Genomic DNA, 20,214 nt, shown 5'->3' on the forward strand with positions numbered 1-20,214 from the left:
CTTTTTCGTCTTTATTTATAGTTTGTCAATCATTGTACAAGATACCGTCAAATTGATTTTTTCTACTTTTCCTTGCCGATTTTCCACTCACTTCTCCGTCAGCTGTTTTTACTTACGAAATGATTGTAAGTATCGCCGATGGACACCCGCGGATGATAAATTTTTCTTCTTATTCAACATTGCATCACGACGCACGTGGTATTTATATATTGTACATATATGATTAATATTAATTGTAGGTAATTGTAATTCATAGACAGTGCATCAAGGGGGCAAAAGAAACGCGTCGTTTATTCTTGTATCCTCCCCCCCCCCCCCCCCATTTAATGCACCTCTTGCGTGCTGACAAGTGTAATTGACAGACCGTAACAGGGAATATATTCTACGCATTTTGTTGTCCTCTTATTATTGTCTTACGTACGAAATTATGCAGGAAGCATTGTATAAACTGACGGGAATCTCGAGGTTGCAAAAATATGCTATGCGGCAGGCAAAGTTATATAAAAGAAAAAACAAAATTCCCTTCCTCATCGAACGATGTAACCGAAACTCGTCGATTCGATTTTTTTTTTTCTTTGCACCTTTTTCGATAACCGTAAAATCGTTCCCGCAGTCTCTGATTACATCGAAACGTGTTCTATTATAAATACGAAAAATCATTATACATATTCTGTATAATTTGCGACGAATTCGCGATTCGCCGAACCAGTTTCTTTCACTCCTTTTCTAACTCGGTGTAAAAAGTTTTCACATATCATTCGATACCAGCTTTTATATCATGAATATCCATGCAGACGTAGGGCTTCGACGAAACGTGATGTTTTATTTATTTATTTTTTCTAATAAAAAATTTGCCGATATTCAGAATCGTTAATGTTCACTAAACGCTAAAATTTCAATCAATTTTTATTCGCAACAAAAAAACGAAGAACATCCTGTAGGTATAATTTTAATTTAATTTATCACATTCAATATGCCTGATACACAATTCGTATTTAGATAAATCATTGTTAATTATGTACATAAACACTGTAATTAAATCTGTTCAAATTCCAATATCAAAGAACCAGTTTTCTCATATATATATATATATATATATATACACACACACACGTATAGCTATCTCAGAGATGATGATACATTTATGCGGACTTTGCACCGCGCATGCGGCAGCGATAATATGCACTATAAATGTTATCGTCATCGTCGTCACCTCGATTCGAACTCGACCTTTATACTCTCGACGATCTGATGTATCGAATATTGCATTGCTTCGAATATTGCGGACTTGCAAAGATGATAACAATTCCGCCTATATATAATACAATTTACATCCTTTTTCATCCTACTTTTCTGCTCGTTCGTCCATTTTAACGACAATTGATATACTTATACAATGCAAATATCCACGACGTTGCTATACGACACCAATAAACATCGTTGTACAAATTTATACGTTGCATTAGCAATGTGATTTAAAATTCCGCGGTGATAGGATCTCATGATCTGAACGCGAGGAATATTCCCGTAATTCATTCTATCTTTCAAAAAATTCCAAATGTTTATTGTTCGTATTCCAGTCGTACAATAGAATCGAATAAAAGTTTACGATATGATAAAGAACAAAAAAAAAACAAATAAACAAAAAAAAAAAAAGAAAGATCAGAACGAAGCAAGAATCAGTGTGCATCGAAAAGACGCTGACCTGAAAACGGAGTTATCGAAAGAACGAGACTGACGAAATAATTGGCTGGGCGCGGAGGGGGAGGAGGGGATATATGAAAGTATTTGACCAGCTGAGATGAAAGCTGCAAGAATTGATAAATCAAGGGAGGAGGGAGGATGAGGGGAGGGGGAATGATGATTGAAAAAATCGTTTGTGTAATCGGCGTAATCATTTCTCTCCTTTTATACATCTGCTCGACGAAGTGTGCAAATTTCGTCATTACAGGCATACGTACCTAAGTGTAATTTACACATGCCGCGAGATCAACGCAGCTGAGAGCTTTGAAATCTCGAAACGTGCCATTCTATCATATTGACAACAATTAGCCGTGAGTAGGAAAGTTTAAGACCGCGACCAAAGGGTACTTTGTTACGGAATATTGTGAAAGAAATGGTAATTATGTCGATTCGTTGACGAGAAATTATTTAGCAAAAATTAGAAGGACCGAAATTTTGAATTTTCAGAGTTGACGTTCAAATTGAAAATACGAATTTATACAGAAATACTAAACACGTAACAACAATATCTAGAATCTCTATGATTCTATACGTACATTATCGTGACGAATTCGGACGATTCTACACTTTGGCTTTCTATTATTCTGACCATTAAATTTTTTAATTCCGTATATTAAATATGCATTAGCTTATCTTAAATTTCGATATCGTGGCTTGGGCATTCTTGCATCGATTTCTACATTGTTACATCCGTCATCCGAATCGCATTATCGGATTATCATTTTGAACCGTCGGTTTAATGGTTTTTAAATTTTTGAAAATCACACCTGCAACGTGGCGAGTCAAATCAATCATCTGTATGCCGGCCTCTTGCACAATATTCTGTACAGATAGACGCATAAAAAACGTAAATCACATTTCAGGACGGTATATTACCTACGTATGTATTTACTTACACCTTATAGATACTCGCGACTTTGCGCAACCGTAATTTTAATCTATCCGATTACCTTATACCCACAATTATACATACATAGTATAACCGAAAAACGAGACTCGACCATTCCTCTTTCAAAATCCCAAGTCGCGCAATTTCTCGCTAAAATTTAAGACCGCACTCTCTCTCTGTCTCTCTCTCTCCTTCATTATTATTGTTGTTGTTACACACGGTCAAGGTTTCTTAATTTCTGATAATATTTTATAACAATAAGTATACGTATACATTCACTTTACCGTTATATTTTTTCGTTACGAGTTTTTTTTTTTTTTTTTATTTCCATTCTGTCTCTGCTCTCCGAAAATATTTCGAACCACTGAAAACAAAATTAATCAATAATAAACCTAACGATTTACGTAAAAGAAAATTATTATACTCAGGTTTTAAACGTGGTTTTATTTGTGCAGACTGTAATTGTACGCAAAACATCATATATATACATACGTGAAACAAGAAACTTTCATATTAACACTGACCGAATTATAAAAATTTTCGCATTTTCAATTATTACATGTATATCTCTGTACAAGTAATGTTGCATTGATTAATTGAAGACGAATTATTGTCGCGAATTTTTATCGAAATAATTAATCTTGAACTTTTCTACTTTTGTCTTTTTATTCCCAATTTTTTCTTTCCTCTTTTTCTTTCAACACAAGTATAATCGTACGTATTTAAGCGACCTACGTGACTGACTATATTTCGATTAAAAGTTTCAGACCATTGCGTAGATTATTATTTCTTATAATATGTGTTTTATTACACATCATATTATTATGATATGTAGATACGCATGCATTTATAACGAGTCTGTATTATAGGTATGCGAAGGACCTTTGTTTTTAAGACGACTATCACGTGCGTACTCAATATATATACACATATTTGAGATCATTGACACGGAAATCATACACTCATACGTACACATATATATTCCACAATATTTTAATCTGTCAATACTGCTTCAAGTTTCTTGCTTGTTTCTTTACGTTGGTTTCTTCATTTCTTTTCATTCTCATGTAAGCGTATCACTAATTGTTATTTTTGCTTCTTACTCTTTCATTTTGCGTCTTTTGCGTTTGCATTTGCGTTTTGAGAAATTGAACTCGACTGTGAAATATAATTGATCCTGATTGAAAAAAGGAAATCATCGGACAAACAGAACAACGAATCATGCTCCATGCATTTTTCATTTTCGTTTCTATAATACTACGTACCCCGGTGTATAACTGAAATTATGAAAATTTAATGATTATTTCCTTGAATTTTTTTTTTTTTTGCATCCACATAACTCATAATTTTTATTTTATGACTATGAATGATCGTTTCTATGCCGTTTTTATTTTTATTTACATATTATACAGATTATACACGTATAACAATCAACGTATCCTATACACAGAAATGAATTAAAAAAAATTCTTGCTGTTAATATTGTACTATACCTGCGATATATTGTGAGAAAAATTTCGACCATTTTTATCCGAAGGAAAATAAAAGGCATTGGCAACGGAAAGAACAAAATGGATTTAAAATCAAATTCGTTCGAACGATGCCTGTACAATAATAATAATAATAATAATAACAATAATAGATGAGTGACGGAAGCGTAAAGCGGTAGAAAAAAATTAGTTTGTAACTCACGCAATATAGGAAAAGGGGAAAAAATATTGTCTGAATAATTGTCGCAATAAGTTAACTAACGCATATATGTATGTATACATGTGCGTGTATCTTGTATACCATACAATACACCTGAACAACGTTAATACAATATAAGGATAGATAATTTTCATATTTATACATACCTTGTATAAAATTTATATAACTTGTACGCGGAAATAAATTTTTCTCTTACACGCGATCGATTTTAAATATGTATTATACTCGTAATATTTTTTTGCATTTTATTTATCGTCGATCATCTCTTCACGTCCGTATTTTATAAACGACACCGTCTATCGTCGCGCCGTGTGTTTAATCGTTATTCCGTGTTAGTTGACGCGAGGATAAATTTGAATATCCGAAGTTCACCTACGGTCACCAATCGAAACGAGTGACGGTCGTTCAGGTATTTAACAAAGCCTTGAAACGTACGGACGAATTATACTTTTTGCCGATTACGTCTCTGACTTGTTTGACGGAATTTTTCTGCCGACGATCGGACGTCGGATTTATTTTATTTAATCAATCTCTTTTTCAACAATTAATCGCGAAATTGTAAAAATAAAAAGAATCGTACGAATAATTATTCGGCATTATTTTTCGCTGTTATCCACCGATTTTCTTAGTATTATTATTATTGTTATTGTTATTGTTATTCGCAAATTTTTTTATTCGTACAACTTTGGTATCTACATCAAGTCTTTCATTGTTAATTATCAACACTTTTCACGTTACAACTCGTCAATTTTTCTTCTTTTTTTTCCCCCCCCCCCATTTTCTATCTCACGCATAAGCTGTTTTCGCTTCGTCACGATTCTACATTTCTGACAAATCAAAGATAAGAACTTTAAAGAAGGTTTAATTTTTTTGCGAGAAATTTAGCACAATTAAAAAGGTGATAAAAAAAAAAGTAGAGTAATTTATTTTCCTTGCCTTTTGGCAGCGATTCTGTTTTTTTTTTTTTTTTCCCGCTACGCGATTCGACGCACGCCTCAAGTGCGAATCGTGATGTAATTTCTCTCCACGTGACGCAGGAATTGTTCGTTTCTAGGTTCGAGGTTCTTTTTTATCCTCTTTCGCGCGTCAATTGTCATTTCCTGCATACGTGCAACGGCTGAACCGATGCTAATCAAAAATCGCCAAGATATATTTAGCAGGTGAAACGTCATCGTTCCGTCAATCCGATTTATGGATCATGCCACGGGATCAATTGTATTATACCCACTTCCTAATCGAGTCGATATTTATGTATATTTATGTTGATCGTTCATTGAGGAATAGAAACAATTCTATCTTCGTCGTTGACGATACGTTTATTTATTGGTATAATTTTTTTTTTCTTTTTCCTCTCCACGACCTTCCGTGAAGAAAAATCTTACACAAAGAAATTTATTATTATTCACTTGCTTTCGTTGTTTACCGATTTATTTAAAAAACTTGATTTCATCGAAAAAAAAAAGAAAAAAAAACATTCAAGGACGGTATAATCAATCATTCGGTCAAACTTACACGCGTTATATAATTTTAAATTAAGAGACGATTTTTATTATTCTATCGTATCAAAAATCTTGGAAATCGTCGTGAAAATTTTACACCTGTAAAGCAACGTATCAATTCAATTATCGTAGGTAAATATATATATGTATACATATATGTGTAAGCATAAATAAATTACGTGGCACATTTTCTTCTCGTGAAAGATTCCGAACGAAAGTATTATAATTAAATGTCGCGAAGTCGTCTCAATTTTGCAATTCTGCAATTTGTATGCAATTTCGCTTCAGGAGAAACGTAAATTGAGATAATTCACAAACTGTACGATATAACAACAGTTAGGCCAGACTAAAATTAGGTGAATAGTTTTAATCAAATTCTAATGACCAGGGAATTTATTAAATGTATGATTTATCATAAACGTTGAAGAATTTGTACTGCGAATTAAAAATTTTTCTATTACAGTTGTACAGTTAATCGTAGAGGGTTTTTTTTTTTTTTTTTTTTGAATAAATGTATGTCATACTAACGATCTGGTTGAAAAAAAAAAAAAAAAATTCATCGCAAGTGCCGACGAGTCGAATAATCGAACACCATCGTTTGTGAAATGACACTATAATTTTCCCACGTGCAGCATCGTTTCAGTAAATATATAAATTATTATAATTCGCCGGCAGCGTGTGTTTAACCGTCACAAACGCGAACGCACGTATGCCTTTGCACACTCGCGTCTCTGCGTTATACCTAAATTCATTTGGGTCAAGAGAACGTGTCCGAGTTACTTCACAAATCGCGTCAATCACTTACAAAAAAAATATAGATATATGTTTATTTATATACATATATAGCGGACCAAAGTTATTAAATCGTGACATTTTACGCTTCGCCGCCTTTCGTAACTTACATTTTGCATCAGAGTTTTCATTTGGGCTGATCGTACTTATGACTCCAAGTGTTACACGGTCTGTAACATGCTTCTGCGTACAGGATTATTCACAGATGCGTGCTGCAAGCTTTTTTTCTTTTTTTATTTTAATCTTTTTTGAAAAATTCCCCAGAAAATTTCGCGGGATTTTCTTTAATCCAGTTCCTTCCAATTTCATTATACGTATCAGAAATGAAATTTGCATGGAAAAGAAAGAAGAACGATGTGAGTGGATTATCTCAATAGCTACAACGTTCGTTGACCCAAGCACGAATTAACGGTGATCAAAAATAATCGATCATTCTTTCCCGATTAATCGATTAATTTTCAAACTCGATTAATCGACTGATTCGATTATTTTTCCTCGCAATCTGTTTTTGTTCTTCACTCCCATACAATAAGTGAAATATGAATGAATTATTTTTACATGAAATTGAAAAATATTTCAATGAGACTATAAATTATCATGAGACTTTGTCGCCATTAGGACTGGATACTGAAATTCATGATTTCAAATACACCTTTTCAAAAAAAATACAAAACAATCGTTAACCGATTAATTTTTACCGATTCAATCGAGTCGCGTTCGATTATTCTTCTGGACGCGATTAATCGATGCATCGATTATCCGTAGCTTCGTTGCAATCACAGATTTATACCTCCGGAACCATTTAATTTTTTTACATATGTAATAAATAGATGTCATGTAGATACACGCGATATTTACAGAATTTTCTGTATAATACGCATACGTATGTATTTATACAATTCTCTTTTATTCCGCCGACTCCATATCCGTCTGTAATCTATTTATTTGCAGTCTCACGATTAATGATTGAAGCATTATTATTCTTTCATTGCTGTTGCGTATCTTACCTGCGAGTCGAATTGCAAACCGTGACGAACTTGCAGTAATAAGGGTATTCTATCATGTTATTATACCGCTATTAATTGTCGATAATTGCAGATGAACAACATTCAAATAATTCCTATAAATATATCGGTTTTCAATATATGTATTATAAGTATTCTCAAGTGCAGGAGACGCTAGCAAAATTGAAAATAAATAATCGGGAAAGGCTGAAACACATGATTGAAACAAAAAAATGCGGATACACGTGTTTGCAAATTAATGTAAATTAACAACGTACCGGCCCGATAAGTCGTTTAAATAACCGAAAATTATACAGTCTGCACATTCTTGAAATTTCATGGTCGAGATATGAGGTCGTGTTGTGCTACGTTTCGCTCATATGTTTAAAACTGCTTTTGTATCATAATAATACGTTTCGATTCTTTATTATTGAACATCGATCGATTTCCTTCTTTTTTTTTTTTTTTTTGATTTTCATACGATCAAGGTCACAAATTCTCTTAACCGAAATTGGATCGACTATAATTTTACCCACTTGGCATGATTTTTTTCCACCCCGAATAACTGATCATCATTGTTTTCAAATTCTTTTCACCCTGATCATAACACGCGTCTTCGGTAAATTCTGAATTTTTTCAAAACAATTGTCAAAGAATGTGGAATCGCAAAACGTTCAGGAATTCAACGTTGAATCGTCAGTTTAAAGAATTGTCAAAAATTATACCGAAAATTGATAAAAACGTGCATGTTTGCAAAGTTATACGACATAACAATATAATCGTTTTATTTTATTTATTTATTTATTTATTTTTTTTCTTCTATCGCGTTACGACTATTGAATCTTTTTTCGAACCGTGTCGAGGATCTGATAAGAGATACTAAATTTGCATTCTAAGATCATTCGTCTAGCTTACGATTATCGCGTAATGTACGCAGCAACGACGCTCCAACTTCACAGATAAACGCGAATAGAATATAATAGATGTACACGCGTATATATACGTACACACGTGGTTTATTATACCGACGATTTTTTCCAACGTCCAAGAACCTTTGATCCACGTGCCAACGCAACGTCACGCGTAACGCACGCTTGATCGGTAATAAATTCAATAGTTTCTGTGGCAGGAAAAAGTGGGGCGACAAACGGAGCTCGAAATTTCAACTTGACGAGGATCTTTGCACTTGACTGCGCAGCGTTTTCCATTATCATGTGTAAACAATGATAATTGTATCTGTCGAGTATCCGTCGGTCAGCGCAATAAAGCTTTTCTCATTTCATTTAATTCCATTCCATTTCATTTCACGAGGCTGAAGTAAGTAACCTCAGCGTAACGAAACATTGAGGGAAAAAATTACTATTTTCTAATTTTCTAGTGACTTTGAAGCGGTTAAGTTTTCAAAATACATAATCTACCGCATTTCATAGATTCCCAAAGAAATGAAGCTACGGGCTTTTTGAGACGTCAATCGTTAGAATAACGTTACTAACTTCAGCCTCGTTTCATTTCAATAAATTTCTTTTTATTTTATACCTACACACACAAGTAGAAGAATCGCTTCAACATTTTCAATTTTCAATTTTTACTTCATATTTTATTCAAACTCTTAATTTTCTAACTAGCCTTGTTCACCAACAGTTTTCATTATTCAATTTTCTACATTCCCAACAACCCTCCAGAGAATCTTAATTGACGGTATGCTCAAAAATAAAGAAAAAAAAACGCGACGAACTTAACAGAAGTTTCTTTGTATGATGAAAAAGATTTAATTTTAATACATTTCACCTGCGCAGCTCCAGTGATATGCCTGATCAGTATTAATTAGCAGCAAGATATTCGAGTATCGAAATTTTGAAATTAAATAAAAGAAAGTGACGAAAAAACAAAATTAAAAAACTTTAAAGTCTTGCGGAATTTAAAGAGAACATTTTTTCATCAACGTACGTATATTATGTAGATCGCACGTCGACATCGAAATCCGATTAAGAATAATCTACCCGAAACGTCAGTTCTGGTCATTCGCCTTTCACCTCGCGTCTTCTTGCAACATTGCTGCAACCTCGACTTGCTAACATATCATCCTTCGCCGACACTAAAATGCGCAAGGATTATAGGTGAAATTTTTTTTTTTTTCAAGTATATACAAAAAAATTCAACCTCGGTTATCACGTGAATCCTGTTTCCGGTGAACTCTTCCCGATCAATCGCGTTAGGTGTTCCACAAAAACAAAAAAAAAAAAAAAAAAAGACAATAGTAGAAAAAAAGACACAAAGAGTGAGGGATAAAAAATACGCGAATGAAAAAGTTCCGCGCTAATTTTAATCTTGTACGCATATATATTTTATATTTCCGTATCCAGTCGCGTAATTTCCGAGTGATCGACGATATTCTCGTTGTTGTTGTTATTATTATCGGTGTATATTATTATAATGTCAGCCGACACGAGACACGAGTTTCGGGGCATAAATTGGCAACCGGTTCGTATCTATAATATATATGACACGCGTGACTCGGAAGCGGAAATTTAATGTATAATAACAACCTTGGTTAATGTCAGTGTCAGCGGCTTGGAAAACCGATTAGAACCGGCTACGGTATCGTCGGTGTACGTGACGCTTGTTGCAGGTGTATAAATAAATAAATAAATAGTAAAAAGAAAAAAGAAACTAAAAGGATAACGCTCAAGGAATGATCGCACACGTCGATTCGGCGCGTCGTCGACAAAAGTGGTGGGTGTTGTTGGCGTGAGAGCGAAAGAAAAAATAAAAAAAAAGAAAGAAAGAAAGAAAGAAAGAAAAAGTTCGTACGAGATTTTACAGCGAAAACGAACCCGATACAATCGAGTCAAAGTTTAACGAGCAACGGGTGAAATTTCTACGACAAACACGGCGAAACGAAATTATTTTTATTGTATGTGATGATTTTTTTTTTTTTTTCTTTCCAAATGTACCGTTTATCCGTGATAATCTCAAATTGACACGCGTCGAGATAAGAAATGTGACTGTAAGCGACGATAACGAATAGTTACAATTAGTATCGCCGAAATTTCGATATCTGTACGCGTGTACAACACAAGATACGGAGAAACTGTACCATTTGATAAAAACGTCTGTAGATAGGTATAAAATTTTTTACCGTGTAATTATACCTAAAATTTATTTTACAAAAAAATTGAAATTTATTGCCGAATTGTAATCGATACTTAAGATTGTCAAAAATATGTCTGACGATTTTTCTCGTTCTTAGCAGACCGAGAGAAAACGAAACAAAAACTAATGGAAAAAAAAAAAAATCAGCAAACTTACGCTCGCGTTAACTCAACCGAGAACCGCAAGTATGAAATATACGAGTCCGGTTGCATTACGTAAGAATTCCAACAATCGCGTGAGTCACAATTTTGCAAAGAATTGCATACTCTGCTAGAAAAGGTATATACAGCTCTGGGATTAGCGTGGCAAAATTGTCCCGGTACATGGATTGAATTCCATTGTCCCGCAGCTGATTGTTGAGAAACTAAAATAAACTACGATAATTTAGAGGATAATAACTATACGGTACAAACGTTGATTGCGGAAAATAAAATAAAATGCCGTGTACCTTATTCGCCGGGCTGGCAGGTTAAGCGTAAAAAAAAAAAAAAAAAAAATTGAAGAAAGAAGAAAAAACGACGACTGGCAAACGCGTTGTAAAGAAATCCATGAAAATTCATTGACAATTATCGGCAACTTTATTAGCCGTTGCAACAAGGTGGGTAAACTTTGTTTTCAGAGGTGCTGATCCTTTTGCTTGTGCAACAACAGCTGCAGCATAGATTCTCGACGTTTAACCTCGATATAGACACCGGGTGTAGATAATAGTTAATTAGATACAGGAGAAGAAAAAAATATCGCCGTTATCGAGAGTTATCTCATCACTCGTATGCACGTACATACATATATATATATATTTGCAACACTTGTAAGACTCTCGAACCTTGGACCGACTTTCGGATTCTATTGTGCTTTAACGTCGATGCGACGAAGAAGCGTCCGATTCGCGATGAGTCGATGAGAAATAAAATTAACCAAAAGAAAAAAAAAAAAGAAACAGGTTAAAAAATGCAAAATCAAAACTCTGTACATTCACCGCAGACATATTATATGTGTAATAAAATTAATCCTTGAAAGATTTGTTCCAAAAATTTTCATCCGTCACGAGACGATAGTAAGAGAAATGAGAAATGTGTCTGTTTGTGTTTTTTTGCTTATTTTGGTTATAAATAATTTTATTCCTTAGTACCATTCCGTTTGCAATAAAAACAAAAGGAAAAAAATTATCAAAAGAAGACAAAAAAAAAAAAAAAACAAAGGCAAAAACGAAACCCGTCCCGTATGCCATTAATTCTGAATAATTATTACACTCTCTGCGGTTGGTTCGCCGACTGTACGATCCGTGCGTGTGTGTGTGTGTGTAAGAAACGATTTTGAAGAAGCCGTAAATGGTGGGAGAAGTCGCAGAAGTAGGCATCGATGCGAGATACGAGACGGGCGTGATAGCATCGCTGAGCAAATTGATCGGTAGAGCTGTTAGTAAGGCTCGAGACGCGGTTGAACGAGGTGGCCGATTCGTGAAGCTCTCGAGATTCGCGGCTGAAGCCCCCGTTGCGGGAAGATAGCGAGCGGAGTTGCGTTTTCGACCATATCTCGACCGCAAATTGGTCGATTGTGCATCGCGTCGAATCCTCCGGGTGTGAAAATCTTGCGTGCCGGTGTTTTCGATTAGATTTATATTCATACCTGAGAAGTATCACGCATATGTATTTATGTGTGTAAAAATCTGCAGTGAAAATTGGTCGTAGAGATCATGAGTAAATGAGGATATTTTAAGTTTCAATGAAAATTAGCCGCGAAAGTGTCGCAGTTAATTTACTCGGTGCTCGAATTTGAATTTGTGAATTTTTTTTTATTGGTCTTGATGAGACTTTTTATACACGCAAACACTTCAACACCGTGATTCGTTCAGAATGTAAGATTCCGCTTCATGTATTCGTTATATTGTTTCGTAAATTATTATATGTGTCATGTATAATTGGCATAAAATAAGGTTAAACATATTTTTGGCTAAGATAATCAGCTCGACGTGGTATGTTAATTAATTACGTATTGTACCAGGCGAAAACAGTATCAAAGAGGAAAGAATTACGAAATAAAAACTGATCGAGGACATCTGAGGTTCATCAAGTTGATTGGATTTATCAATTAAAAAAAACTTGTCATACGTTTTAATAAATGTTGGGTTATCAAGAAATGGCCTGACTTTAAATTCTCATAGAGATCTTCGATTGACCGAAAAAATAACCAGTGAAAGAAATCAATATGTGAATATTTTGCGTATAACGAACCAATGCGATTTCGTGATTTCGTTTCCAATACATGATTTATCTTACCAAAAATCAATATCCGTACTGACGTTTTCTGTACAATTTATTTAACAGCGAAATTACGAACTATCATCCATTGAAATTGGATAAACTATAAAAATTTCCAATCAACACATTAATTGTTGAACTACGTCGATCGAGGTTTCTAGTTTCCTGATAAAACTCACGATCAATAAAACTCCGTTTTTCAATTCTTCTATTTCGACGCAATTTAAATCGGATTTTACCTACACTCCATGCATCCTAAAAGTTGAAAGAAAGAAAGAAAGAAAAAGATGAGATTGCTATAATTCGTTTTTCATCTCTATTCTCCTACACCTGTTTCGCATAAAAATTTTCCTATCACACCTTGTTTAACATACATTTCAAATATGGTTGAAATTTTTATTAGAAATCTGTGATTTTTGCAGGCGGTGAAACTTGGCGGTGATAAGTGGCGTTGCAACAATTCTGACGAAATATACATGCCTGCCAAGGCGTGTACGTGTTCATAGTAGACACACTCGCGTTCGCGTTGCGAAATTTTTAAATTTCGCGCGGTTTGAGAAGTTCTTTTTTTCCAAGTAAAAAAAAAAAAGAAGAAAAAAAAATTACAATTATATAAATAAATAAAAAAAAATAATAAAAGTAAAACAGAAAGACTTCGCGCGCGTTGGTGAAACAGAAATCAGAATCAAGATGAAGCTCGAGGGGAACAGCTCGAGAGACGACGACTCGAACGGGATTTTATTGCAGCCGAGAAAAGGCTCGGTCAGACTTCAGATCCTCCCAGCTCAGCCAAAGACCATAACCCATCTTCCGAAGAGGCCGCCCGTTGATCTCGCGTTCACTGACCTCACCTACAGGGTTCGAGAAGGACGAAGAAACAGTGAGTATTATACCTCGCTTACCTAAAAACATTCCGGACACGGCCGCAATTTTGTGCGTCTCGGGGTTTTTGACGCTCGGAAACTCAAATCCGAAGTCGTTTCGAAAAAACGGCAAATTTTGACTTTTTTTTTTTTTTGCATTTTATTCAAGAACCGCCATCGACGGATGAAAAATTACCCGACCATCGCGTAGAGCGGAAAATTCTACATCGAATTATGTACCCGTGTGTCGGAAACGGTGTCGGATTAAGAAAATTAATCGTATGAAAAAAAAAAAAGAAAAGAAATTGCTTGACCAAAGTTTCCCACACGCCGTCGATAAGTAGAATTTCTTTATTCTTCATTTTTTGATCCGACATAATTTGATGTAAAATTTTCCGCTCTACGCGGTGGTCAAGTCATTATTATTCAGAAAACGTTCAGTTTCTCGAAATTCATTCGATTGTTTTGATTAGTATAATTATTATAGTTACGCAAATATCGCGATACAGTTTTTTTTTTTTTTTTTTAGTTTTTTTTTTTTCCTACACTCAACAGACTTGTCTTTGCTTGATCATATCGAATAAAATATTTTCTCAATTGTTCGTAACAAACGATACATAATAACGTTTGGAATTAATTAACGACGAATCCGTTTTGTAGAATCACAAGAAATTTCGAACAATCAATTCTCAAATATCGTTCTGAGGTGCTGAATCTGACAATGTAACAATAGAAAAAAATAAACATCCTCACATTTTGTTGATTTTTTTTTTTTAAACAATTGAATAAATTATAAAACTTCCTCTTGATCCGTATAATAATGTATCAGTCAATCCTTGCGTATACTATATAATGTGAAATTTTTTGAATAGTCGGATAATATTTATACAGCAAACATGTCATGGTATAGACGATATATTCCGTATTACTTTAAATATACGTATTTTTTCTTACTCCTAATCCGGCAAAAAGATAACGCAATAATCTTGTTTGTAATTACCGCGTGTTTACCGGAGCACAAGTATTATATTAGTGTTATTTTTATTATCATCATCGTCATCATCGTCGTAACCTTTATTTCCCACCGTAAACAAATTAGCGTTAAATTACAATACTGCTAATAATGCTGAGAGAAAAGTATAGTAAAAAAGTGTCAAACCTTGCCTGCGTACCAAATATCGAATTCGCAAACTTCTGCATACATCTCTCTATACATTCGCGGATATGCAAACAAGTTTGACGATAAACAGGAACTGGTTTCATAATTGTGTCCCACGTCATGATATCTAGATATTTTCAATCCTACGCGTGCGATATATTATTAAATATGTATACGCATACGTGAGGTATGAAATTAATCGGAAATCAAATCGTTATTCCGTGACGTCAACTTGTAATTGCAATAGACAGTGAAATTTATCGGTGATATTACTGGCGGAAGATTGAGAAAGAAAGAAACGGAAAGAGAAAAATTTTGCAGGATAAAATCGCAAATACAGGCAATACGTCGAAAAATTGAACGTGGAATTCTGCTGCAATAATATATTATTATTATCTACACCTAATCTCGAATTTTTTCGTGATAATAAATACCATAATCATCAGATTTGTACATATAATCGATGAATTATATGTTAGCTATGCGTGAAATTCAAATTTCGGTGCGAAATATCAATATATAATATATAATATAATAACAATATAATTTAAAATTGAATATTTTTCGTCGCTTGATAATATATCCGAAAGACCGCGGGTAGAATAAAATTGTTTTTAATTATCAGCGGTAATGGAAAAAGAGAGAAGGAACGATGAAAAAAAGAAAATAAATAAAACAAACACACAAATACAAAGAATAATAATCCAACTTGAGTTGTTGATCGAAAACTTTTTGCATCAAAAAAAGAAAAAAAAAAAGAAAAAGAAAAAGAAAAAACAGCGCGTAGCTGTTATAATACAGAATTTCGAAAAGCCTGCAGGGCTTGAAAATTGTCGGAAAACATCACGTGTATCATTGTAAGTGTAATGTAATCCCGTGTATAATTATAATTATCATTATTTCACGCGGCTCGCGAAGGTGGAAACGGGTTTCACGAAATGACATTGACCACGAAGTGAAAGTGGGCTATTGTACTTGCAAACCGTCCGTAGATCAGGTCTAGGATCTGGGATCTCTCCACTGTCGAACCTCTCTAATCGACGTTCTACCGGGTATCCGGATACATGCAATACGTGCAAATCGCATGAATTATACATGGGCATAACAGTCGTACGTGTTGCGCGATATAAGTGTAGTCACGTCGCGTGTGCGCGCGCATACAAGCTTGAATCGCACACAAGCCGGAATATGAAAGCAAAGTAAAAGTTGTTGGACAATATTTTCACTTTTCTTTTATGCCGTTGACTTGGTTTTTTTATTTACTTATTTATTTATTTTTTTTTTCTTTATCTTTTTCTACTTTATCTTACACGACGTTATTATATTAATTTTCTCACCGCGTATGATTAACATTACTCGTACAAGGTATGGATTTTTAAGTAAAACAACAATATACGACGTATTGCAAAGTAAATAGTTTGACGTTATCGATACGTTTGTATGATAGTTATAATTTATTAGCAATGTTCTTGTTATATTCATTCGGATATTTGACTTTGTACAACGATTGTTTATAACGTCCTTGTACAATATATTCCATAATGCATTTATGTCGTCGCAACATGCATCGTAGGTGCTTGACAGTGGAAAAGAACAAGTTTGACTGCGTTGATAGCAGCTTGTTTACATCGAAATCCGTTATAATTTTCACCGTTTATGCCTACCTTGAGTTGTATAGTTACATGCATATATGCCGGAACAATCTCTTGAAACTTGAAAATCAACCGGGCACGCGCCAAAGAATTGAATCTCATTGGTCGGCGAAATCTTCCCGCGGCGATATTCTTTGTCCGCGACGCAGGCGTGCCAACGTACGCAAAATGTGTACGTTTGAATCTTCAAAGAGCATAAGCATTTAATTCCGACCGTTCTTTGAAGAGTCAACTTTCCGACCCGACAACAAACGCTTCCCAAACCTTTCCGAGTCGCTACTTCAATTATTTGAGATTCTAACCTCGAAAATTCGTGTCAACCGCATCGCCGGCAGAAACAGTTTGACAGCCGAAAACTCGGGTTGGCCAGCCTGCGCGAAGAGCCGATAAAACTCGCGCATGCGCGGTTCGTTTTCAAGTTTCAACAGATTGTCCCGGATGTATACATATACGTATGTAACCTGATTCCTGCGACTCTGTTGCGAAATTCTTCTTTATCCTTCGCGCATTTTCCACGCCGACGACTATAATGCAATATTAATATATTGCATGGAGGATGCAGATGATATGTAAGGGATCATAACACGATGTCCATGGTTTGTATACAAGTCGATTTTAAAAACCTTCAGGGTCGTGATATTATATACATATATGTATTATATATATACGCAACACGTGGCCTTGTACTGTACCTTTACAGAAATAAACCGTGCGGACGGTTGCAAATTTTCTGCTCACTCGCAGCTTTGTGCAACTGCAATAATGGCGTCGATTCGTTCCCTGCAATTTAATTTAATCGTCATCGTCGTCCGATGACGGACGATCGTTTTGTATAATGAGTCTGCTGTTCGGTATAGCTGAAAACAAATTCTTCGTCGTTTATACTCTTGTTTATGCTTTTATCCTTTACTTGAGAACAGCCTCGATTCGTGTTATCTTTTATGCCTTTAAATTTATTTGAAACTTCTTTCCAATAACACAGTTTAACGATTAAAGAAATTAAACAACGCAGTGAGATTTTATTTTTCACTCTTTTCAATTATTTTCCAAAATCCGGAGGTTTCGTTAGAAAAAAAAAAGCAATCCGAGACCGATCAAAATCCCGATGATTCAACTTTGTTACACGAATTATAATTTGTGGAAATATTTGATTTTCTACAACCCATCCGCTACATTATGTATTTTCATTTTAAGTTTGAAAGAATGATGATGGAAAAACACTAAATACTTTTTTTACCTCGCAACGACTTAATCTGCAAATTGGTGTTACTAAAAATTTTGCTGTCTTCATCGTCATCCGTATTTCCATTGTTCTATTTCTCCTTACTCGCACACCCAAAAAGGATATTGTTCGTATCGTGATATTTCAATCAATGTTCATTGTATTCACCGAAGAGAAAAATCATCGTTTCACATTTTGCTAGCTCAGAGAAAATACATTGTTTCGCTTTTATGATTGGGAAACTCTGACTCATCGTTGATTGTACAATCACTCGGCTTTTGAACTCCTCGGTGCATCTGCACCTAAATTCAGACATTCTCTGTTCTATACTTATAAATCGATTAGATTACGTGAGACACGGTCTTATCCGATGTTTGATAAGACGAAAGAACAAATTTAAAAACAAGTATACTCGTATGAATTAAAAAAAAAAAAAAATAAAAAACATGCTTCGCGCAATAATGATTTAAAAAAATTGAGCCATTAAATTGGGATGACAGTAAAAAATTTTAATCGTATTGACGGTAAAGTTCAGCCATTTAGTAATTATGCGATGCATATGTACGTTGTGATTGGAAAAACCAGAAATCCGTTATTCAGAGACGTATTAAAAATAAATTATCAACTAATAGTCGGTGAGATGTTTGTCTTTCAATTTTCGATGTTGTTTTCTTCTTTTCCCCCTCAATTTAAACATACTTCGTAATTATTCAGTTCGTGTCTTACTTTTTGTACGCTTCGCATTCTTGTCATACGTATAATTGCCATTAACGCGTTGTCCTCGAAGACTCGATTTTTTTTTTCTCTTTATCTGCATCGAGAAGCTTTTTTTTTTTCGTCGGTCAGTCTACCTTCAATTTTCAGGCAAACGGATTCCGTTTTTTCGTTCGTCTTTACTGCGGACTGATTTCCGGGTTGAACAAAAAAAAAAAACTGCCTCCCACACGTAATTGCCATTTTTTACTTGTTCTCCCTGATTTACCTTCTTCGTTCCATCAATCATTCGTTCGATTAAAATAAGCGTTTTGAATCCCAATAACAATTACATGAATCCAATGAATATTCTTCAATTTAGGTGAAATTTATTCAAATCAGGTGATTGTTTTCAGATTTTATGACGCGTAAAATTATTTGAATACCTACTTCTTAACTAATATATTGAGTTTTTTTTTTTCCTTGTGAAAAAAGAAAAAATCTAACCAAACAACCATTGCATCGATCCTAGTAAATTTATTAAATTATCTTTATCTAGTACGTCTTTCTTCCAGCAAAACAAATTATCTATCGAACGAAACAACAAATCAGGGAGAACGAGTAAATATATAATTACTTGTAAAAAAGCTATTGTTCTTCTTTCTTGTCAGGTTTGAAATTCTGTTCCAAAGTTACAGTCGCAAAATACATGTACGTAATATAATGACCGCTCCGGGGCGAGAATGAATTATCGATGGTCGTTTAAAGTTTTCCGGTTTATTATTGACCATCCGATTTTCGAATATTAGTTTCATCTATTTCACGTGATGACGAAATATAGTGAATATAGAAGGGAAATATCGAGAACGAATTATTCTTCAATTCGATTGGGTTTTGTTTTGGATTTTCGATATTTTTACATTCGGAACCCTGGTAATTTTGATTTTCGTTTTTTTATGATTTTTTACACCCAACCATGCTGTGTGAGTATATTTTAATTTTCGAAACTCTATTTTTCGGAGCTTTGCTTAATCGTAACTTGAAGTTTTGAAATCCAGCATTTCGGAACTTTAAGCCATCGGGTTTCCGACCATTTGAAACTTGGTCGTTTCTCCAAAGTTTGATTTCTTTACTTCAATTTTCGCCACCAAATAATTCGGATTTAGGCGTTTTCCGAGCTTCTCAAATTCAGCACTTTAACCCTGCTCCACATTTTGCACAACGCAGCCAGAAAGACATTCGAAAATCGCGTGCGGTCCTTACAAGCGCGTAAAATTTTCAACTCGATATCTTATACAGCACAAAAAATGAACGTGCAGATGCTAAACGGTAAACAAATTCGTCATATGCGGATTTTTTTTTCTCCGTAAGGCGGATCGATATCTTTTAGCCACGATCTCAAAGTTGTACAATTAAATTTGTCGTTCGTATATTATTATTCGGATGCGACTTCGTCAAATGAAGAGTCGGTCTGAAATCTTCTTAATTTTTTTTTAATCATTATTCAAAGAGAAATTGTTTAATTTCTGCAAATACATTTTTTTAGTTGATAATATCTCGTTGCCACGTCGACAATC

At 34.4% G+C, this 20,214-nt stretch overlaps 1 protein-coding gene across 2 annotated transcripts in view; it reads left to right on the forward strand.

Annotated features, from left to right (window-relative positions):
* Positions 1-20,214, forward strand: part of LOC124300854 (ATP-binding cassette sub-family G member 4) — a 48,139-nt gene that overhangs the window by 5,251 nt on the left and 22,674 nt on the right. The window contains exons 1-2 of one of the 2 annotated variants that reach the window (XM_046755281.1): positions 12,191-12,645; positions 13,471-13,928. In XM_046755281.1, the coding sequence (XP_046611237.1) occupies positions 13,739-13,928 (190 nt within the window). In that variant the 5' untranslated portion in view covers positions 12,191-12,645; positions 13,471-13,738. Of the gene's footprint in view, positions 1-12,190; positions 12,646-13,470; positions 13,929-20,214 lie in introns of those variants that run through there. The other variant, XM_046755280.1, reaches the window with a different exon arrangement.

Source organism: Neodiprion virginianus, chromosome 3, assembly GCF_021901495.1.
Source record: "Neodiprion virginianus isolate iyNeoVirg1 chromosome 3, iyNeoVirg1.1, whole genome shotgun sequence".
Classification (NCBI taxonomy): Eukaryota; Metazoa; Arthropoda; class Insecta; order Hymenoptera; family Diprionidae; genus Neodiprion; species Neodiprion virginianus.